Genomic DNA, 25043 nt, shown 5'->3' with positions numbered 1-25043 from the left:
CCTATTTAATGACCCATGGGGAGGAGCGTTTGCAGCCATTCAGTGGTTGGAGTGGATCACTATTTGGCATTTTTCCGTGTGTATGAGTACTCGCTCGTCTATCTGTATCGGGCAGGAAAACGGGAGAGGGCTTCGGTGGAGACTTCAAACAACGGGGTGGCATTTTCGTCTGTATTTCCACCTCCTGGCTCCGGTGACAGCTCGAACGCTCTGATGGAGGCGGAAAGATCCGGCGGGGTGGCTGGAGGAACGAACCAGAGCCCCGCAGGAAGCGGAGCGGGGCGCAATCCGAACGGGCCGAAGGCTGTGCTCGGTCCGGCTCCCACCGCAGCAGCCGCCGCCGTGTCCGGGCCGATGGCTGGATCTTCCCAACCGCGAGATCCGCAGGACGGGGAAGCGGGCCTCTCGTTGCCCGGGATCTTACATTTCATCCAGTTCGAATGGGGCCGCTTTCAAGCCGAGAAATATCGCTGGGAGGCCGAACGAGACGAGCTGAGGGTAAAACAGCGTTTCATTAATCGCTTGTTTTGGTCTCTTGCAGGCGGATATTCCTTGAGGAAGAGCACACGTTACAGATAAAACGCAGGAGAAGTCACGATCGTCTGCTTATTGTTGATCAGGCGTAGTTTTGGGATTGAAGTATTCCCCTGATGTTATTCATTGAAACAGTGGCAAATTTAACTGTGAAATGTTGTCCTTTTGTTGAATAGCCATACCCACCTAAGGAAAGGAGAGTCGATTCTGGTTCTGATTCATCTAAACGATTCTAGTTCCTTAGTGCTGTTGTTGTGATAAGTTACTTTTTAAAAAATGAGGAAAGAAGTTTTCTTAATGTATACTGCTGCCACAGTCTGTTGTCCAATTGTGAGATTTGACCTATTTTCTTAATATAAAACTATGCAATATAATACTGTGTAATGTAATATCATAAAAAATAGCTCAAATAAATTAACGTTTGTGCATATTTAGTACACTTTGTCCTAGGGTGACCAACCAATTAAGTTACTATGCTCATTTAAATCTTACGTTATGATATAACACAGTAACAGTTTTGACCAACGTGTGGTTTAGTAAGTGAGTTCAAAGATTTCAAGAACTGAAACCATCTTCGTTGGTATGTGTTTTGATTCTTTTAAAAGAACCGGCACAAAAGAGTCATCCGATACTCGAACGAACGCTGAATGGTTTGCTTGAATGTATGCTTTTGATTCAGTAAAAAAAAGGTTGACATTCGTGCGGCAATTGGACTAGATTGGTCGTGCAATTAGTTGAATTTACTAAAAAAAAAAAATAATAAAAAAAAAAGCCTATTTGGTCCATTTCACAGATTTTTTGTGATTTTTTTCTCACAATTCTGACATTTTCTCACAATCCGAATTTATAACTAACTACCAACCAACTACCAATGAGTTTATATCTCATTATTTAGACTTTCGGCCTCAGAATTCTGAGTTAATATCTCATAATTCTGACTTTTTTTCACAATCTCAAGTTTATAACTACAATTCAGATTTTTTTTCTTAAACCTGTGAGCTTAGCCTATATCTCCTAATTCAGACTTTTTTTTTTACTCAGAATTCCTAGTTTATCTTATTTCACAATTCTGGCTTTATTTCACCCAAATCTGAGTTTATAACTTGCAATTCTTCTGACTTATCCCCATATACATTTCAAGGAATAAGTCAATATTGTAAGATAAAAAGTCCCAATTACCTTTTTTATTTTTTATTATTCCATAGTGGGAAAAGCTTTATAGAAATTGGAATATACTCATCATGATATTAGTTTGATTACCTAAAAGAAATGGAGCCAGTTGCACCAGCTACAACTTGCCATAGTTTTGACTTAAAATAGTGCTAAGTTTCAACTAGGCTACTAAATATTTTTGCATCGCAAAAACTTAGTTGAAGCGTAACTCTTCGTATTAACTAAATATTTATGGAAGCCTCCAAGCAGAATTAACGGTTGGAATAAAATAGCATACTGATGCACATTTTATTCTCGATAAAATAGGCTATATATGCTGTACAATAGCTACGATACACTTTAATATCCTGCACTATTAACATTATTTTTATTTTTTTTATTGTCGTACATCTTTCTTCTCTGTGCCATTAAGTGCAAGGTAATAGAATAAAGGCAGTTCTGGAGCTCCGGCTGGCATTTATTTGAAATTTAAATTCCAAATAAATGTTCTATTAATTGACATTGATGTCACATGACCTATTGACTGCTACTTCTTTTGTAAATTGTGTAGCTTCTGTCCAAGACATGACGTAATGCTGCCCGCCTGGAGAATTAAAGCAAGTGCTTTTTTTCAGTCCCAAGAGAGCCGATCTGTGTGTCTAGCACAGAAGATGTCAAAGTAATTTTGTAATTTAATCAATTTTGTAATTTAATGCTGTTACTTACATGATGTATTGCATTACAATATGTGAAAGATGTATGGCTCTAGTTATTTTATATGGAACCGGAAACAAAGCTTGTACTCACATCAAGAACATATTAGAGAGGAGGAAAAAGAACATAGGATTCAACCTAGGATTAGGGATTAGCTTCCAATAAAATTTTTTAGAATCGGACTTCCCTGGCCTAGTTTGCTGCAGATCTTGGCCTGAGAAAAAGCTTAGCGATTAAGTGACCCCATTCAAACAGTGCCTGTAGTAGATTACATAAGGAGTTGCGAGTGTGTGCTATAATAGGACAGGCCCTGTGGCTCTCATGGAAGACTAGTGTGTGTTCTTCCGCCAGGCCTCTTCTGGACATGCCCATGGAAATGTGCACAGGCTTCAGGGACCAACTGCTAGGTTTTCCATCTCCCACACACATTGTTTTTGACTTGGCCTATAAAAAGTGTAAGGGACAGTTGTAGTGTGACAGTAGCTGGTTTGCCCTGCTGTGGGACATCGTGCTCCCTGATGTTTTTAATGTGGGACACCTGTTCTTTTGTGTTTCCTTTGTGACAGGCAGGACATAATCGTTCAGGTATGGTGTCCTATGTAGCAGCCAGGGTTATCATTGTTAACTAAAACTGTAAAATATAAATATTAGATACATTTTAAACCAAATGAAAATGAGAAATGTTAGAAAAATTAGAAATCAGTTACTGAAATGAAATAAAAACAAATACAAAAAATGAATTAAACCTAAGTAGTAATATTAAAGAGGACATATTATGCTTTTTTACATTTTTTTTTGTTTATTGTTGCAGTATGGGCATGAAAAAGGTTTGCAGAATTACTTACAAAGCACAAAGTCACTCAAAAAGGAGGAAATCTCTATATCAGTGCGTACTGTTTCTGAACTCCCTGAAACGCTTCCTTTGTAGTCTTGAGTTTTCTTCCAGGAACAAACACGTCACTCACAATGTTCTTCATTTAAATAATTCCCGCCCTAGGCATATACACAAAATAAAGGGGACGAGGCCTGGTTGAGTTTAGAGCCAGACCGATATATCGGCCGGCCGATATTAGGCATTTTCCATAATATCGGTATCGGCAGTTATAATGGCCGATAAATGAATATTTAAAAAATAAAATAAAAACAGACGAAACACGCTTCTTCAATCATCTCTCCTTGGCCTGTTATATTGAAAATGTATGTTTTACAACTTGCAGTATGATGTTATCTATTGCTAAATTATGGCTCATCATAGACTAGCTAACCACAAAGCAAGCTAATGCCACTATCATCAGTGGAAGACCGTTAACGTTAACATTAATGAGCTTGGAAACCACAATGAACTTTTTTCTGCCTAAATAAAGTAATGATTACTGTATTTATAGCTAGCATATCTCTAGTTACAGTCCTTGCATTGTAAAATGTAAGTTATACTTGCGAGAATTGAACATTTAGACATAGAGAAAAAGTATCAAACGTATCTTGTGCAGAAACGTTAGCTTTTCTTTTACACGTGACGTGTTATGAAATCCAACAATATTTAATAAAAAAAAAATATCGGCCGATATATCGGAATATCGGATTTTAAAACCCAAAAAATATTTGTATCGGTATCGGCCTTCAAAATCCTTTATCGGTCAGGCTCTAGTTGAACTTGAGTTGTTATTATGTTTTGAAACTCATAGTTGTAAGTGTTTTGAAATTTCTGAAACGTCTTCGAAGTAGTTGGCCAATCACAACACACTAGTCTAGTCAACCAATCAGAGCACATTGGAAGGAAGTAAGAGCTTCATAGAGACTGAAAATAAACAGCAATACTGACAGACTGGGAAGAGAGGTGCTGCAACAATGTCAAATGTATCTATACAAAATACTGTAAACACCTGGGGGAAAAGGCCATATCTCTTTATTAAAGGAGAACAATTTTAACATTTTTTTTTTCTCATTTTTTTTTTTTTTGTACATTTGGTCTCTCAAAAGTGTGTCTCTTTCATTGGTGTGGGCTTTGTTGGCTTCTGTGGTCTGTTTTGTGGAAACGTGGCCTTCAGGATGAATGATGATGTTTGCTGTCACTTTGCTGCAGTTGTTCGGACACAATCCTTCTTAGGGTTTGAGTCAATCATCAATGTAAATGTTCTCAATACGATATTGTTTATTGCCCAACCTTAACAGTCTTACTTTTATGATTCACTTTTGGATTTTGTCCTCTATTCATCTTTGTTTTTTTCACTGTAGCCAACACAAAATGATATTAACCCCTTTAATAATGGCAGTCAGCTCAAGTTTTATCCATGTAGCAAGAAAACAAACAAAACAATTGCAATGTCATGCAGGTCTATGGCATGATGGCATGACGGCTATTTTATAATTAGCCTACCGGTAATACTTCAATAAATATTTGTCAAGCAATATGGCTGTCACAATCACAATATTTGTGATGTGATTCTTTACAGCAGGTATCTTCACCTCTGTCAACTCCCTTAATGTCAATATAATATTGCATTGTCAATAGAACCGTTTTTGCATTTACCTGAAGGCCAAAGGTTCGCCCACAGAAGTGGTAAAAACTCTTAATAAAAGAGTTCAAATGGGTTCATATACTCTTAAAAAGACTCGTCCCAGAAAAAGTCTGCTGCTCTATTTGTTGGAGTGAGTCTCAAAGGGATACTAATGTGGAGAGAGAGTGTGTTTGTGCCCTTGACCTGTTCCCACCCACAGGAAGTCACAAGAGGGGCGGTCCGCCACATAAATGTGTCTGTGTGGTAGTACCAGCCCCTTCCTAAACCTTCAGTGACCAAAAACATTGTGTTTTTTTATTTTTTTTATTTTTTTGCAGCACAACACCACAGAACTGCACTTGGCAGCTGGAAGTGTCTCTGACTTTTCCAAGCGATCATCTTATGTATGCTATTTCCTTTGATGAGACTAATTATGTTTTGATAGGTAGACTGCGATGTGTAATTCCCAAAGCAGTCTTGCAGTTCCTTGATTGACTATTGTGTCAGATGCACATCCATTGTGTAACATGTATCCCAGTTTCAAAGGCCGAAAACATGGGCAATTATTTGCCTTTGTGGAAATGTCCAAAGTGCTCCAAAGACCTGCCATAACTGGTTTCCTCACGCTCACCCACACCATGGCAACTGCAGTGAGTCGGTCTCCATGAAGACCTGTGCCAACTTGTCATGCTTCACTTTTCCTGCAAGTCAGCCTTGGAGACAGGGAGTGATTTTGAATTTGAACAAATGTTATATATGGCTTGACATGGCCTACATAAAGATATTTAAAAAAGCTCTTAATAGAGATCAGGCTGGAAAGGAATTGTCCCTGTTTTGGACAAAAATTCACGATTTTAGAAGTATTTTGTATTGCATTTGTGAAGCCACGACACGCACCACCTTGAGGCGGATGGGCTACAACAGCAGAAGACCCCACCGGGTACCACTCATCTCTAATACAAATCGGAAAGAGAGGCTACAATTCGCAAGAGCTCACCAAAACTGGACGGTTGAAGACTGGACTGGACGTCTTCAACTGTTTAGTCAGAATTTGGCGTAAACAGAATGAGAACATGGATCCATCATGGCTTGTTCCCACTGTGCAGGCTGGTGGTGGTGGTGTAATGGTGTGGGGGATGTTTTTTTGGCACACTTTAGACCCCGTAGTGCCAATTGGGCATGGTTTAAATGCGACGGCCTACCTGAGCATTGTTTCTGACCATGTCCATCCCTTTATTGCCACCATGTACTTGGTCACCAGATCTCAACCCTATAGAGCATCTTTGGGATGTGGTGGAACGGGAGCTTCGTGCCCTGGATGTGCGTCCCACAAATCTCCATCAACTGCAAGATGCTATCCTATCAATATGGGCCAACATTTCTAAAGAATGCTTTCAGCACCTTGTTGAATCAATGCCACGTAGAATTAAGGCAGTTCTGAAGGCGAAAGGGGGTCGAACACAGTATTAGTATCCCTTAGGTGAGTGTATACTGTATATTGTAATGTGTAATATTTTTAATCACCAGATACTCAAATGTATAATATGTTGTACATTATCAGTATGATTTTAACAATGATAAATATAGTTATTTATATTTTATTTATAATTAAGTCATAAGTAAACTTGAAAATTCAGTCATTAATTACTCAGCCTCATGTTGTTCTAAACCCATAAGTCGTCAGATCATCTTCAAATCTGAGAGCTTTCTCTCCCTCCATATTTACAGCTGAGAAAGTACCACTTCAAGCCCCAGAAAGGTAATAAAGACAATGCTCATTTGAGATTAAAATTTTGTAAATGAAGTTGTTTTTTAAAAACAAAGCACTCGCTTCATAAAATTGAGGTTATACCACTGGATTCACATGGATTAGTTTAATTTTGTCTTTACTTTCTGTCTGGTGCTTGAAAGTGGTAGTTGAGTAGCTGTCAGTGTTTCTGTTCCGAAGATAAACGAAAGACTTACAGGTTTGGAAGAACTTAAGAGTGAGTAATTAATGACAGACTTTTCATTTTTGGGTGAACTAGGCCTTTAAAGGTAAATATTATTAAATAATTTAGTTCTGTAGTGTGTGTGTGAGGTGCACTGATGGTGTGACTGATTTCTGTGAACACAAGAATATGACTGTGCAAACCTGTGCGCCTCTGACCAACACATCACTATTAGACATTTATTTATTTACCTGAAAGCATAGATTCACTTGGGCCATAACTAGCACGTTTTGTCATTTTTAATAGAGACGCATGCACAACTGGTTAAAGGATGCTCCATTTAAAAAAAACCTAAATTCTCTGGCCTGAACACAGCTGACTTTGTTGGTAACTTGGCATCTCTAATTGATGTGGGTTTTACGGTGGACTCTAGGGGGCGATTGAGGCCTCGTTCTCTCTCTTCTAAACCACAGCTGACTGGGAAATGAATGGTTTTTGGTTTCTCCCCATTTATAGTCGCTTTTCCGTCAACATATTTGTCTTTCATGACTGGTCGGTGCTCGGACAGCAGCCAACTAAAATAAAGCTTGTGGAATTGCAGGCCTTTAGTTAACCGTTGCCCTCAGAATGTCATTGGTGGTGGTACAAACATGGTGCTTTAGCATATAACCTTTCATTTTCTCTCTGATGTATCTGGTTTGAATCTGCACCATATTTATATCTTTGTCTTTCTGTCTGTCTGTCTGTCTGTCTTCCTATGCTGTCTCAGGCTCAGGTGGCGTTTCTGCAGGGTGAGAGGAAAGGTCAGGAGAACATGAAGCAGGATCTGGTGAGGCGAATCAAGATGCTGGAATACGCTTTGAAACAGGAGAGGTACACACACACACACACACACAGACGAGCTTCTTCAGCTCCCGGTATAATGTGAAACCGCTCTTCTTTTGTGTGTTTTTTTTTTTTAAGTTCTCTTTATGTTATGCTCTGTAGTGTTTTTGTTTTGTTCAGTTTTTTGTTCTTGTTGTGTTTTTGTTCTGTTTTTGTTGTTTTGTGTTTTTGTTTAGTTCTTATGTTTTTGGTTCTGTTTTGTTCAAATTTGTTTTGTTTTTATTCTCTTTTTGTGTTATGTTCTGTTGTTTTTGTTTTGTATTTCAATCTGTTTTTGTTTGTTCCATTTTTTTTTCTTCTTTTTTTACATTCTATTGTATTTTGTTCATTTATATTCTCATTATTTTGATCCCAGGTCCAAATTTCAGAAGCTGAAAAGTGGCACTGATCAGAGCCCTGGAGAGAAGAAACCAGAGACCGAAGCTGAACCAAGTAACAACCTAGAAACAAACCTATCAAACACATACACATGCTAGGAAACATGGTCTAATTCATATTTTCCTAAACAATATTAATCATACCCAGAATCATTAGACTACTGTATGCTAGGGATGGGCAACGATTAATAAAATAAAAGTTTGTATTTACATAATACATGTTTGTGTAGTGTGTATAATTAATTTGTATGTATAAATACCCACACATGCATGTATATATTTAGGAAATATGTGCATGTATATATTTTATATATATTTATTCACAATTAATATTATATATAAATATAAATATTTGATATATTAACACATTTTCTTAAATATATACATGCATGTGTGGGTATTTATATATACAAATTAATTATACACACTACACACAAATATATTATGTAAACACAAACTTTTATTTTGGATGCGATTAATCGTTGTCCATCCCTACTGTATGCTGTTGGTTATGTTTTCCGTGTGTTTAGTGACATCATTCTGTTTCTCACAGTACCCAATGGGCCTGCAGATTCCGACTCTGAGCCAACCAATCAGATGCCTTGGAAGGAGGGCCGGCAGTTATTGCGCAAGTCAGTGTGTTTTGTTTGCATTAATTCTCAAAGGTGTTTGTCAAAATGTTGTGCTGACGCTGTGCTTGTGGTGTTTTTGTGTGTTAACGAGCAGGTACCTGGAGGAGGTGGGATACTCCGACACCATCTTGGACATGCGCTCCAAACGGGTTCGTTCCCTGTTGGGTCGCAATAGTCCAGAGGCGAACGGGCCTCCTCCCAACGAACCGCCTGCAGATCCAGAACCTCACGGAGGAGGAGAATCACTACTAGTACGCCAGATAGAAGAGCAGATCAAACGGTTAGAACGGCATGCATTTTCCACATCTCATATTTAAGTCAGTGTAAAAATAAGGTCCAGTTAGTGTTTGCGTACAGGTGAAGTAGTCCTTAAAGGAGTTGTTCACTTTAAAAAAACTTTTGCTGATAATTTACTCACCCCCATGTCATCCAAGATGTCCATCTTTTTTTCTTTCTTCAGTCGAAAAGAATAATGGACTTCTCCATATAATGGACTTCAGTGGGAACCAAACGGTTCAAGGTCCAAATGAGAGTTTCAGTGCAAACTGTTCAAAGGGCTTTAAACGATTCCAAATGATGAATAAGGGTCTTATCAAGCGAAACGATCGCTCTTTAAAAAAATAAACAACAAAGTTTAAGTTTTATAAGCTCAAATGGTCGCCTTGCTCTGTTCTGTGATGCGCGTTCGTGACTCTCCTGTTCGAACTCGTTCATCAAAATGAACAAATCTTTTCCCGAGTCAATTTGTTCATTTTGTTCGTTGAATTATCCAAATGACAGGAAAAAGATTTGTTAATTTTGATGAACGAGTTCGAACAGGAGAGTCACGAACGCGCTTCACAGAACAGACCACAGGAACGTTTTGGTGCCCATTGAAGTGCATTATATGGAGAAAATCCTGGAATGTTTTCATCAAAAACCTTAATTTTGATTAAACCTTAATCAAAAACATGGACATCTTGGATGACATGGGGTGAGTAAATTTTCCGCAAAAGTTTTTTTAAAAGTGAACTACTCCTTTAACTGCACTTTGTCGTGTGTTGCTTGGCAGCCAGTACGTGTCTTGTTACCTGTCCATAATAAATATATCTCCTAACTGAGCATTGTATATTGTTGTTTGCTGGCTTTGTATAAAAGTGATAAGCCACAAGACACTTATAAGGGGTGTTCTAATATGGTATGGTGTTTGTGAAGCCAGTTTTGAAACTAGTTTCTGCAATCGTGTTTGTTGTGGTAATAGTATAGAAATCTCTCTCTTACAGGCGTGCTGGGAAAGAGAGTTCGAAAGAACGGATGGACAGCTCTGTTCTGGATAAAATCCCTTTCCTTCGTGGCTGTGAGGACGACGATGAGGATGACAGTGATGAAGAAGAAGACTTCCAGGGCATGACTACAGACTGCATTGATGGACGCAAAAACAAGAAGTCCAGGAGCAAGGTCAGAGTGTTTACATGAAGATAAGGCCCACACAGATCCTGTTTTGTTGATAATAGCGTTTGGTCTGCATGCCTGTAGATGGGCGGAGAACCCATGACTACAGATTTTGACCCTGAGGACGAGGATGATGAAGATGATTCTGAGGACGCCCTGGGCGAGTTTGATTTCTTGGCCTCAGGAGAGGAAGGGGAAGGTGCGGGAGAAGCTCGCATATCTGGAGACGGTCGTGAGTTAGGTATAGAGTTCTCATATGTTCATTTTTTGGGAAATTGAATTTGAGACATGTACTACTAGACGGCAACTCATTCCTGCATTGTATTTTTGATGGTGGATGTGAGGTTTACCCTTTATCGTCATGCTGTGACCGCTCATTGTTTTCTTTTAATTTGCTTTTGTTTGGAACTTCCTGTTGATAAAATCTGTTGACACGGCCACCATTTTGTCTTCACGTTTCACTTCACTCTACGTTTGTTTGTTTCCCTTGATATTCCCTTCAACATGTTGAATGGTTGATTTTGTTTTTCTGCTGTCATCTGGTTTGTTTACTTCTCTTACTTCCTCTACCCAGGGTCAGAGAACCGGCGAAACAAATTGCAAGGCATTATGTCAGATTTTACTCCCAAACCCACTCCACCTCCTTCTATCCCGGGCCAGGCACGCTCCAGTGAGGGTAAGAACAGCCACCCGGCTCTCTGAATCACAAACCGATCACCTTTGGAAATAATAAAAATGTATCTATATGCTATTCAAAATGAATGAATAAATATATTGATGGATAGAGTAATTTGTTACTCAACCAAATATTCATTGTTTCCAATATTATAATTTTTTTTATGAATTTAAATAATTATATTCTATTATTGAATCATTTTTTACTTTATCAGTACAGCTGTTCTTATAAGTAAATATTTCTTTAAAATGTCAAATGCATATCGCTCAGTTGATTTTTGAATTATTTTATTTTCATTAAATATTTATTATTAAATATTATAAATTTTTATTTTTGTATTTATTTAATCTGCATAATCATTATTCAAACAGACAATCATTGTTGCCAAAAAAGAAAAATATTGAATGCATGAAGTAAAAAAAGGTTAAATTTAGACATTTTTTTCCACATTATATTATATTATATAATATGTAATACATTATAATATATATATATATATATATTATATATACATATATATATATTCATATATATATATATATATATTATAATGTATTATATATTATATTTTTTATATTATATTATTTGATTTACTCATTTTAATTGTATATGTGTGTATAATAGTAATTAGCAAGTATTAATATTTATTTGCATTTAAAAAAAGAAAATGTGTGGTGAGACCTTAATGATGCATATCGCACAAACATTTTTCAATCTAGTCAAAAGAATTGAAACACAAATGTTTGTTAATGATTTGGACTTTCTAACTCTGTCACTATTTTTTCAAATAAAAATATGTTTTAGTGTCTAGAGACAACATTATTATAGTGGCATAGTTCTAATTGGCAAATTAAAAATGCATTTTCATCACAGCCATATTCAGTGTTGCTTAAATTTCAACTTCTGCTATAAACAGCTATATTTTTTATATTCCAATTTCAGCATGTTAACTGTTGTGTATGTGCCTGTGCTCAAGGGGGCGCTCTTGGCTTCTCATCTGATGTCTTCATTCTGGATGCGGTTGGAGGAGGAGATATGAACCTCGGAGAGCTGGCGGACCTTACTGTTGCCAACGACAATGACCTCACCATTGATGTTAGTGTTATAAGTAATGTCTCCTCCCCACACAAGTGTGTTTTTAAGCATTAAAAAAGCTGGGTCAAAAAGCACTCTCAAGTTCAGCAAATTGCATTTAATTGAAACTACAAGACATTTTCTTTTGATAATGATTAGTGTTTTTTTTTAATTGCGATATTTTCTGTAAAATTGGCAGTATTATAGTTTTCTGTTGTGTGTATGAATTACTCTTCATTTATTTTCATGTCTCATTTTAGTTGCAGGAAAGTCGAGAAGAGTTCAAAAAAACATGGAACCCTCGCTTCACACTACGAAGCCACTTCGACGCCATCCGAGCGTTGACCTTTCACCCCAGCCAGGCCGTGCTGCTGTCCGCCTCTGAGGATGGGACACTCAAGCTGTGGAACCTCAACAAGGCAATGCACTCCAAAAAGTAAGAAACACATCTTAAAGACACACAACCCAAAAGATCCTTATTTCACTGCCCTCTAATGTTAAGTATGTCACTATAATTGTGTTAGTGTAGGTGTCTCGAAGTATATTTAGAAATCTTGATCCATAAATGCTGCTTTTAGCGCTGTTGCTGTGTGCTAATATGGTAGTCTTTCATTTTTTGCTTTCACAGAAATGCAGCGCTGGACGTTGAGCCCATTTATACATTCAGAGCACACAGGTAAGTGAGACTGGTTTATAATTAGACTGTAAGAAAGGAGAAAGTCCACCTAAAAATTAAATAGTTTGACCTCTGACTAACATGCTTAATGGGGTTGTTCACCCAAAAATTCTAATTCTGTCATTAATTACTCACCCTCACGTCTTTCCAAACTCGTAAGACTTTCATTCATTTTCAGAACACAAATGAAGATATTTTAAATGAAATCTGAGAGATTTCTGTCCCTCCATTGACCAACTACCACTAGATGCTTCAAAAAGTTTATAAAGAGATTGTAAAAATAATCCATATGTACGTAAATGTCTCAATCGCTTTATATGGTAAATGGATTGAATTTAGGCTTTTGTTCACATTTTAAACATTGATCAGCAGACATAAACAAGCTCAACCATACTTGCTTGGGATAGTTCACTTTGAAATGAATTTTTGATAAGTTTTAGCTTACCTCAAGGGCATCCAAGATGTAGGTGTCTTTGTTTCCACAGTATTTTCAATTTTGATATTTTTAGGTCAAACCATTCTTGTCTGTCAGTCATATAATGGAGGTCTATGGTCACCACCTCAAAGAGCATGCACAGAGAAGTCCAAATTAAACATGATTTAATGACTCGTAAATGTAAGTACACATTGATGGCCTAAGACACGAAACGAGTGGTTTGTGTGAGAAAACGAACAGTATTTATATCGTTTTTACCTCTGGATACCACAGCCACGAAGCGCCTGCGCCCTCAGATCACTTGGCTGTGGTTACAAGAGATAAAAACGAAATAAATACTGTTAGTTTTCTCACACAAACCGCTCGTTTCGTGTCTTAGGCCATCAATGTGTACTTACATTTACGAGTCATTAAATCATGTTTAATTTGGACTTCTCTGTGCATGCTCTTTGAGGTGGTGACCATAGACCTCCATTATATGACTGACAGACAAGAACGGTTTGACCTAAAAATATCAAAATTTAAACTACTGCGTCAAAGTGGTAGTTGTGTAGCTGTCAATGGAGCGAGAGAAAGCTCTAAGCTTTCATTAAAATGGCTTAATTTGTGTTTCGAAGATGAACGAAAGTCTTACTTTGGAACAACCTAAGAGTGAGTAAATGATGACTGAATTTAAATTTTTGGGTGAACTAACCTTTGAAGGCTAAACTATAAGTATAAAGATCTGTTATAAAACCTAGTGGTCTTTGAAGTACGTTAGATAACAATGTAAACTAGAATGTACATTTCCAGAAGAAAATGTGAAGTGGTGCTTGCAGTGGCAAATCTCACCACCCGGTTGCGATTTTTTGTGATTGTTATGGAGTTTCTAGGCGGTTGCTAGGGTGTTCAGGGCGGTGGTTACTATGGTGTTACTAGATTGTTACTAAGGAGTTTGTAGCATTTTCTTGGCATGATTTAACACTTAGCTAATCAATATTAGCATGTAGCTATTCACTGCTAGCATGTGTAGCATGTAGCAAGTCCTGTTCGCTAGCATGAGTAAAAAGAGCCAACCCCCATCTCTATACGATGTTTTGATGCAGAGATATAGGTCTTGTAAAATGGTTGCTAGGGTACTCTGTTTGGTTGCTAGGGAGTGTCTTGGCAGCTACCGGAAATCTATCAGAACCACTCAATATATCAGAGTGCCATGGTTTAACCATCTGATCACTTTATTGTAGTACAGGCACAGAACTTTTTTGTTATAGCTTTTTAATATGTTTCTTGTGTGTGATTTTAGTGGTGCTGTTCTTTCTCTGGCTATGGGTGAGGAGGGAGAGTCATGCTACAGCGGCGGTCTGGACGGCACCGTGCGAGGCTGGAAGATTCCAGACCTTAATGTGGATCCTTACGACAACTATGGCAAGTCTACCTAATACTGCACTTGCGAGTTCCACAGTGTCACTCAAAAACTGTTGCGTTTTTACAAGAGTCCACTAGAGGGCACCGACTACATATTAATTTGTAGACACACTGAACAGAGCTAGACTGAATTGTGGTGTGTAAATGCGTTCAGATCCAGGCGTGGAGAGCAGTGTGTTGTCGGGGCATGAGGACGCAGTGTGGGGTTTGGCTTACTCCTCCAGCCTGAAGCGTTTGGCCTCCTGCTCAGCAGATGGGACTGTGCGGATTTGGGACCCCCATAATTCCTCACCGTGTGTGTCTGTTTTCAACAAAGAGAAAGGTGAGGAGGAGACCTTGTGTGTTTGGATTTTCTTTTCTGTATGTCCCTCTCACTCATGCCCTCTCTGTCTTTCAGAACACGGCACTCCCACCTCGGTTGCCTTTGTGAACACCGACCCGTCCCAGGTTGTTGTGTCTTTCGATGGGGGCGAGACTCTGCTTTATGACCTCAACACAGAGCAAAGCATCATGGTCCTGGAGACCCAGACTAAGGATGGTAAGCTCCGCGTCATACAGGAATTTGACATCTAGCAAAATGTCACTTCTTTTACAATCTATGCTTACCAGCAAGGTTTTTTTTTTTCATAGTCATGCAAAGTATTAGAGTTCCCTAATGTTTGTAATATTCTTATTTATTAATTTAATAGCAATTTTTACAATCTTTTACAATTTTATTAATTATACATAGAATAATTATCGTAAATGGTTATTAAATATTATAAATTATTATATATTGGGTTACACTGTATGAAAAGGTCCCATTATTTTACATTAGTTATGCATTAACTAACAGTGAACAACACACTTGTTTTTTTAAATTGGTTCTTCTTTTTTGTAATCAATTTAGTTAATAAATATTCAGTTTAAAATATGCATTGTTAGTTCATGTAGGCTCGGGTCCATTAAATAATATTAATAGATTTTGAGAATATTAATAACTTCCTTTCAAGCTGTGTTAATTAATATTAATATGTCAGTGTTACCATATATTTTTTTTTATATTAATATTATTATATAACATTTTTGTCTAACATTTTAATTTATAATATTATAATTTACTAGTCTGCCATTTTGGAAAAGGTCATGAAAATGAATACAATCCTTGTATAATTATTATTGCAAGTAATTCTTACTAAATTGTTTGCAATTTATTCATTATTTAGTTTTCATTAAAATTAATTGTGTATGTGTATATATATATATATATTAGGGCTGTGCAAAAATTAATTGCGATTAATCGCATCCAAAATAAAAGTCTGTGTTTACATAATATATTTGTGTGTGCTGTATATAATTATTTTGTATATATAAATACCTATGCATGCATGTATATATTTAAGAATTATTTGCGCTTAAATTCTGTATATGTATATAAATAAATAATCTATATTATATAAATATAAATATTTTAGATACGAATAACACATTTTCTTAAATATATACATGCATATAAAATAATTATATACAGCACACACAAATATATTATGTAAAAACAGACTTTTATTTTGGATGCGATTAATCGTGATGATGATGTGTCTTTGCACAGAGTTGCACCAGAGGTGTATTTCAAGAACGATATATATATATATATGAAAAGGTGTTATTTCTAAGTAATTGATGATAAACTACATTGAAAATCAAAGTTGCATGCATCACATTACAGAAGTAAAATAGGTTATGAATGCAATTTCATGTTGACTCGAAGCCTGTTGTACAGTAATAAAATATTGTTTTTCTTTACCGCCCCTGCAGGCAGCGAGCTGATTAACCGCGTGGTCAGCCATCCGTCCCAACCGGTCTCCATTACAGCCCACGAGAATCGTACCATCCGCTACCTGGACAACAAGACAGGTGTGTGTGTGTGTGTGTGTCGTGAGCTTGTGGCAATGTTGAGGCCCATAATAGCACCCACTGCTTATTTTCCAGCTGTGCACTTTGGGAACTGTAAATACATCAGCAAAGCCACTGACTCTCCTACAGTGCAGTCATAATAGACCTCTCAAAGCAGTTAAAAAATAACCTCCAGTATAAAAATACCTCAATCGAATCGAAGCCAGACACCAACCTTTAATCGCCAGTTTATATAGCAAGAGCAGTTAAGAAAAGTAAATAACATTCTTGGTGTGAAAGATTAGCCCGTGAAGAAACGACAGCTGGAATGTGAACCCAGCAGTGTGACTACCTGTTGCTTTATTTTCTGCCACATTAGGACATTTTTATTGATTTTTGTGGATATGTGTCAGCTAAGGAAATGGTCTTAAAGTAAAATGTGACATTTGTGGATGAGTCAGGATGGTTAATTAAGGTTTACATACATTTCTTGTTTTTGTTTTTTTTAGCTGCTGCTTTTTGCAGGAATAGAGAAGAGTATTTTTTTATTTTTTGCTATAACTGTAAAAAAAATATTTTCAAGATTTGTTAACACAACATATTTTCTTTTGTCAAATCAACTTTATAATAATTTATTTAGTTGAGAACTTATTATTTTGAGTTTCTGATGATTAAATTAATCTCCTTCATTGTATTAACTCACTTTTTCCAGTTCAATCAACTTAAAATTTTAAGGCAACCCAGGTTACTTACTTTTTTAAGTTAAACCAACAATATTTTTTTCAAGTGTAGTAAATCACAACATTTTTTCTTTTGTCAAATCAACTTAAATAATTTATTTAGTTCAGATAACATATAATTTTGAGCTTCTGATGATTAAATTAATCTCCTTTATTGTATTAACTTAAAGATTTTAAGGCAACCAGGTTACTTACTTTTTTAAGTTAAACCAACAATATTTTTTTACAGTGTAGCTAACCCCTTTAAAATATTATTAAACATTTTAATCATTTAACAATGTTACTCTGATGTTGTATAATGCAAGTAAATGTTAAAATGTGTTAAAATGACTTGATTTTACATTTTAATCATTTAATTCATTATTAGCTTTTCATCAACCCCTTGCAGTTCCCTTATGAATCCCATTTTGGGAAACCTTGCTTTAAGGGATAGTGAAAATTCTGTCATTTACTCACCCTCGAGTTGTACCAAACCTGTATGAATTTTCTTTCTTCTGCTGAACACAAAAGAAGATATTTTGAAGAATATGGGTTACCAAACAGTCGATTGGCCCCATTGACTTCCATAGTATTTTTAGTTTTTACTTGAAACATAATCTTATCCCATTGGTTAAGCCTGAGTATCAAGCATGACCTCATTTTTGTCCTCCTTCTTCTTGTTGTGGCTTCAGGGAAAGTGATTCATTCCATGGTGGCTCACTTGGATGCTGTAACCTGTCTTACCACAGACCCTAAAGGCACTTACCTCATCTCCGGCAGTAAGTAAACGTACACGAGCACGCAGTGTGTGACGTCAGAGAACAAAACAACAAGCCAATGGATGTGTTTGAAGCCTTCCAAACACATCCACGTCAACAGATCGTTCTCACGGAAATGTGAAAGTTGCCAACATAGTGTCATCTCTGCAATCTTTATCTTGTGTTTTTATGTTTCCCTCAGGTCATGACTGCTCAGTGCGCTTGTGGATGCTGGACAATCGCACGTGTGTGCAGGAGATCACAGCACACAGGAAAAAACACGATGAGGCCATTCATGACGTGGCCTTCCACCCGTCGCAGCCCTTCATCGCCAGCGCTGGGGCCGACGCGCTCGCCAAGATCTTCGTTTGATTTTCTCATTGGTAAATTTACATTATAAGCTTTAGGAGTTCTGTATGCAATTTGGCCAGTATATGCAAAAATCTATATTATGATATATTTTCAGACATTTTATCTGATATACACAGGGCTTCCCATTAAAGCTACACTGTGTAACTCTTTTAGTTTATTCTTAGCTAAAAACACTTAGTTCTTTCAAAGATATATGTGCTCATTAATGTATATTTACTTCATTCAAGTGTCTTCATTCTAATGTCGGTCGCCATGTTGCCCCTCCATCTTGAAAGTGCATTAGCCAAAGAGGGACATACCCGTTAATTCAAGCTTCGCATTTACGTTTGAGTTAACACTCATGGACGAGGTCGAACTGGAAGCCATGTTAATCTTGGACTACATTGGCCACCGTAGGAGTTAAAACGAAATCGGAATTGAGAGGAACAGAAACTAATATTAACTGGATGGTCATATACCTTTTCACCACTAGATGGGGATAAAAATCACACAGTGTGGCTTTAACTTTTTTTTTTTCGCCAACCACTGTGGCTTGTGGTTTTCTCTCAGCATTTTCTCTGGCTACAATTTTGACATCAATACTATGGGGAAAGACTGCCATATAGATATTTTTAATATTATCTCATAATTTGGCAGCAGGTATATTAGGCTGCTGTGACTTTAAAAGGACACTCCACCCATTTGCATTAAGCTTTCCATTGTTAGAAACCCAGTTATACTATTGAATGGTCGTGTAACACTCTCATTTTCCCCTGAGACGAGAGAAATCCGCTATTTACCTTTTTCACTTCCTCCTACAATGACGCCAAAATCGGCATGGATGGCGACTGTAGAACGCAAAAGCCGAATCCAGGACATTTTGGGCGATCTTGAAACAAATTTTCGGGCAGACTCGTCATGGAGACTCACTAGTACTGTTACCGGTAGGCGTGGCCTCCTAGGGCAGCGAAGCAAGTGCATTCTGGGAGTTGTTGTCTTTCATCCACATAAGACAAAAATAATTTTTTTTGTCTTTTCTCAGTCTAGAAAGCTCCAAATTCAAAAATTAATTTGACATTTCTTCTACATAAATTACCCATTTTAAATACACATTCATCTTTCCAGAGGTGAAGTGACCCTTTAAGACCTGACGCACGGATCCATTAAACCGTTAAGCATGATTTTATTTTCTCAACTGTTGACATTTACCTAAAACATAACTGAGTCTACGGTCACCAAGACTGGCATTTTGTCATTATTTTGTGTGTATTTGACTGTTTAAGTGCAATAAGCAGCGAAAAATAACTCAATTTAGTACTGAGAGGTGGCTTTGTGTGCGTGCACTTTTCAGCACACACTGCAGGAATGAGTTAAATTATGCGTAATACACACAACCCCACTCTGAAATTCAACCCCTGTAACATCAACAATATTACTCCAAATGTTTTTATTGGTTTTAAATGACAATACAAAATAACACATCATAAATGGTAGACAGTAAAATATTATCCCTTACATGATCTCCCTACTCAATCCAATAGCGAAAAATAAATAAATAAATAAATAAATAGAATAAAAATAAATAAGTAAAATAAAAATATAACAAAAATATTATAATAATAAAAAATGTAATTAAAATAATATGAATTGAAAAATATTACATGTGTAATATAAAAATTACATTCTCCCTACAAAGATCCTTCTGATAAGTGAAAATTATGCACCAACGCCAGTTACAGGTGCACAGGGTAAACCCTTAATGTAATTTAAAAAGGGATCCCTTGTCTTAAAAAGCGATCCCAGGTCTTGTAAAAGGATGTAAATGAACCAGAACATCAACAATATTAATCTGGAGCAAATGAAACGAGGGAGTGAGTGAGCCGGGGTTGTGTGTCTACTTGATGTTGGAGAGATGAGAGAGCGTAGCTGGTATTGTGTCTGTTCTGTGGGAAATGAGTATGGGTAGCGTTTCAGATATTTCAGTATGTACAGGGTTCCCACGGGTCCTTGAAATCCTTGAAAGTTTATAAATCTGATTTTTTTTTTTTTTTTTTTTCAAGGCCCTGGAAAGTTTTTGAAAATAAACATACATAGATACAGGTCCTTGAAAGTGCTTGAATTTATTTTGTGCAAGAAATTTTCTGGAAAAAAAATCCATATTATGCCCTCCGCTCCATTAATGTGTTATTTTGCCAACACTTCGTAGCTTATGCATAGTAGCTTGCTTGATTTATGTTTGTTAGTACGTGCATTTATGCTTTACGTTAAGTGTTCTTTTTGTACGTTACCATGACGTTCACTCAAGCAAGACTAACAATGTATCCTACAAGGTAACACAATGTAACCTTACTCTCACTTCAAATGTGTCCCCACTTTAATTCAATGAATTTAAGGGTATTGGAACTGGAAAGTCTTTGAAAGGTCCTTGAATTTGAAGTTAACCAAGGTGTGGGAATCCTGTATGTATCTCAAAATCTATATTTGAAAAGACTACAATTGACAAAAAAAAAAAAAAAAATATATATATATATATATATATATATGAAGAGTTCAGATGCAAAAGCCTCTAAGTGCCATTTGAAATTTTCGTCTAGAATGATCATTTTTATCAAGCTTGTATATTTAAGTTCAGTGATTTCACTTAAATGGCAATGATAATTACCTATTAATTGTTATTTAAGTGAAATTACTGAACTTAAATATACAAGTTTGATAAAAATCATCATTAAAGAAGAAAATTTCAAATGGTATTTAGAGGCTTTTGCATCTGAACTTTTCATATATATATATATATATATATATATATATTATATTATATATTCCCCATAGTATCAATGTTAAAATTGTGGCCAGTGAAAATGCTGAGTGTCTAGTAACTTCGGAAAAGCATTAGCCACAGTGTCTGAGAAAAATAAGTACATTTCCTAATTCCGTTTTTTATGTTTGTCGTTAACTTATCAAAATGGCTAAAATCATTTGTAGCACTTTGTTACTTGTGTTCCATGAGCTCATGTTTGCTTTATCTCTTTTCAGGGGAACCACCCTCACTACTGGGCCAAAAGAGTGAAACGCCGAATATCCGCACACACGCACTCACACACTCACTCAAACCGTGGGGAACAATGTTCTACACATCTCTGCCTGTGTAAAAGGCACACGACCCATCATTCTTTTATGCCTCACACAAACTCTACCGCTTTCAATACTAATGAGTTTGCTGCTCCAGTCCTGATTTTAGTTTGAGATGACACTACTAACAATCTGCACAGTGTGTTGCGAAGAACGTCCAATCTGTTGACGGATGGACCAAACGCACAACTTAACACACAACACACCCTGGATTTTAATATCATGCTCGGTTGAGGTTGAGGATTCGATGGCTCTCGCTAAACAAGACATTACTCAAGCCTGCGCATCTTCTCAATGTAAATCTAGTGCTAATCTGTGAATTAATGTCCTCGCCTAGTAACGTGAGGTGATCGACGCATTTCATTCCAAAGACTGCTTTAGATGAGTTTTTTTTTTTTTTTTTTCGGTTCAGCTGCGAAGTACAACACAGCTTTACCTTTAGCCTCACAGCTAAGAGCCTTAGTATTTCAGCCTTTCACAATCACTTCCTCCACACATTTCATTCCTATGACGAGTACACCTTGAAGTAAAACCAAACACGTGTGTATCTGCGTGTGTGACGGTGTCAGCACAAGCCTTTCGCAATCACCGTCTCCATTCATATCCAATCAGGTGGAATTATGCGTAATAGTCAGGTGACTGTTGAGTAGTGTATTTATTGTAGTGTTCGATATCGGTCGGAAGACTTTTTTGGGGGGGAAGATCTGCAGTTGGATGATTGACTCATTTCTGTACATAAGCAAGATGTGCTGTACATAGCACTCTTGTTTCACAACCTTGGTGCTAAGATCTCTGAATCAGGGATTTGTTCACGACGAGGGTCGTAAAGTATCAAATCTCGCTTGACCCCTGCTATTCCTCTGAGTCATCATGTACAGTTCTTTGGCATTTCAGAAACGCGGCCAGAATACATCCGGTTTGCCGAAGTGGCTTTTAAGGTTTTGTCAGGGTATTTTTAAGACGATGAACTCTATATCCACACTTGAGGATCTTCGGTTGATGATTGTCTCCAATAATACAAAAAAAAAAAAATGTAACAAACTACAAGTTCCACTGTTTAAGTGCAGCTGTATTGTCGTTTCTTGAGTTTCTCGACATCTGTGATCTCAACCCAAGTTCTTTTTTTGAAAAAAGTGAAGCTCGAATGGGCGTTTTAAGTGACAATGTGAAAACGAGTGCCCCCAGTGTACGCTTGATTTACCAAGATGATGAAGTCCAGTGGTGAAACTTTATTAAAAAAGTCGACTTGACGGGTCTTGTACCCCAAGATAAGGGGGTGTTTCTGGGTAAAATAGCTCTCATGGCTCTTTTATTGGAAATAAAAGTGCTTGCTTTTTGTTGGCTAAGCAAGGAACCAAAATGCAAGGTGAGATGAAGAAATCGTTAGGTTCCTTAGTTGGAGGGAGCCTGGTGATCAAAGGTCAGATCATGTTTTAGCCAGTTTCCGCTTTGCAGGGTTTATTTTTATCCTTTACTGGTTTTCCGTGGTCGTAGATGAGGGCCAGAAGGCAAGTTGGAGGGCCATAAAGAGCGCTTTAGCATAATGGAGCCATGTCAGTCCTTAACCAGACCACGTCCATCTAAAACCATGCGATCTTTGGCGAGGAATGTGATGTGGATTTGCAAGTTAGCAAAGAAACCTTTTGGAGTGATTTTATTAATGGACAAGGTTATGTCCTTTGTATAACGATGAGACCACCGTTTCATTTTGGGATGTTCTCCCAGTCAATGAATGTCACATGACCACAGACTTTGTTCAGTGGAATCTCATAATCCTTTGCTGCTTTCCTCTTTTCCTAGAAACTTCGCGCCGCACACTAACGGTTAGCTTTATGCTACACTACACGTGTAGAATAACACAAACAGTTCGGTTCATCTGCGTATTGCTGCATCGTTGAGTCCTCTTCCAGAGACTGCCGGTTGCATGGGTGTTTAGACGAGTCCTGCTGTCTCTTTTGTACATCTTTTTCCGCACCCTTCGTTGCAATACGAGTCTTGAAATTATGATGACAAAACACATTCCTTTCTGAGAGAATGAATTTGTGTAAAAAAAAAAAATGGAAAGAAACAAGTATGCTTGACAAGCTGCCGATGCATAATGTAAGTTTCCCAATTTCTCACATGTATGCTTTTCTTTACTAGACATGTTATCACTATGATTACTAGTAATAAGGTGTAAGACGACAGTAGTACCTTTTTTGCTAGGCTTAAGAATTGCTTGTGATTGTGTAAAAGCCTAAAAACTGAAAATTGTATGAAAAATTTATGAGAAAAAAAAAAGTTTCAGTCCACAGCCAAGGTAAAAAGGACTTTTTTTTGTTATGCGTTTTTATTTTTTAATAGCAATTTATCACTGTGTGATATTTTGTACATCATATTAAGCTGTATTCAAACTATATCCTATAACTACAAGGGATAAAAAAAGACCAGCCTTTTATTTATTTTTGTTTTATTATGCATATTTTTGAACTGCTTTTTAGCTCGTATCAAATTACATCGTTTTCATTTTTTCTGTTGACTTTTCTTTCATTCTTTTTTTCTTTCTTTGTTTTGTTTACTTTGCAGGTCTTGTGTTGTATGTCATTAAAAAAAAAATTCCAAAAACAACTAAATAAAAACATGGTTTTGTACAGAGATTTCATTCTTGTCTGGTCTGAACTCTATTGTCTGAGAAAGTGTCTTTGGGTATGCAAAGTTTAATTAATACTGATAAAAAGATTTTGGATTGATCAGCATATTTGGGCTCTGATGTACAGTATTAGTACAGTACATGTATTTAATAGGTGTGTATTCCTGTGACGCAAAACTGAATTTTTAGCATCACCTCCAGAAATCATTCTAATATGCTGATTTTCTGCTCAGGAAACATTTATTGTCATTATTTTATTATTTCAGGATTCTATGATGAATATAAAGTTCAAAGGAACAGCCTTTATCTGAATTAGAAAGCTTTTATGACATTATACACTACTGTTCAAAAGTTTGAGGTCAGTCGATTTTATTTTGTTTGTTTTTCTGCAGAAATAAATTCATACTTTTATTTATCAAGGATGCATCAAATTGATCAAAGGTAACTAAAGACATTTATAGTGTTTCAAAATCTTTCTATTTGAGAAATGCTTTTCAGATAGATAGATATTAGAGTATAGATATATTGGAGTAGATAGATATTAGAGTAGATAGATATATATTAGAGTAGATGGATTAGATTAGATGGATAGAATTAGAGTAGATAGACATTAGAGTAGATAGATAGATATTAAGATAGATATTAGAGAAGATGGATAGAATTAGAGTAGATGGATAGAATTAGAGTAGATATTAGAGTAGATAGATATTAGAGTACATAGATTTAAGAATAGATAGATATTAGAGTAGATAGATATTAGAGTAAATAGATAGATCGATAGATATTAGAGTACATAGATATATATTACATAGATAGATAGATGTTAGAGTATATAGATATTAGAATAGATAGATAGATCGATATTAGAGTTGATAGATTGAAATCAGAGTAGATAATAGATAGATAGATCAATAGAGTAGATGGATAGAGGTAGATCGATAGATTTAACCAGTAAAAAATAAGAATTTTTCCTTTTTTCTAGGAAGTTAAAATATAATGTTTTCACAATCGTTATTGTTAAAGCTAGCAAACACTTATTTTTTTGTTTAATTTGATTTGAGCTCTCAGTGATTTGTGTTGAATGCAATGTTGTTTCTTAACTGTGAACTGACACACATCCATTCAAGGGGAAAAAAAGCCAAACTCCCACCTTTCGTAGAGTTAG

General features: G+C 36.5%; 1 protein-coding gene across 1 annotated transcript; it reads left to right on the top strand.

Annotated features, from left to right (window-relative positions):
* On the top strand, positions 1-23885 carry strn4 (striatin, calmodulin binding protein 4). Its single transcript, XM_039670664.2, has 18 exons — positions 1-498; positions 7599-7702; positions 8070-8146; positions 8645-8723; positions 8818-9003; positions 9986-10160; positions 10239-10395; positions 10729-10830; positions 11807-11925; positions 12165-12340; positions 12533-12580; positions 14299-14420; positions 14575-14742; positions 14818-14958; positions 16215-16313; positions 17704-17790; positions 17972-18152; positions 21154-23885. The coding sequence occupies exons 1-17, from the start codon at positions 16-18 to the stop codon at positions 18139-18141; spliced, it is 2493 nt and encodes an 830-aa protein (XP_039526598.2). The 5' UTR covers positions 1-15; the 3' UTR covers positions 18142-18152; positions 21154-23885.
* Positions 23886-25043: the final 1158 nt, after the last annotated feature.

Source organism: Pimephales promelas, chromosome 16, assembly GCF_988280905.1.
Source record: "Pimephales promelas chromosome 16, fPimPro1.hap1.1, whole genome shotgun sequence".
Classification (NCBI taxonomy): domain Eukaryota; kingdom Metazoa; phylum Chordata; class Actinopteri; order Cypriniformes; family Leuciscidae; genus Pimephales; species Pimephales promelas.
Note: the sequence above shows the minus strand (reverse complement) of the source record. Positions and strands in the feature narration are given on the sequence as shown.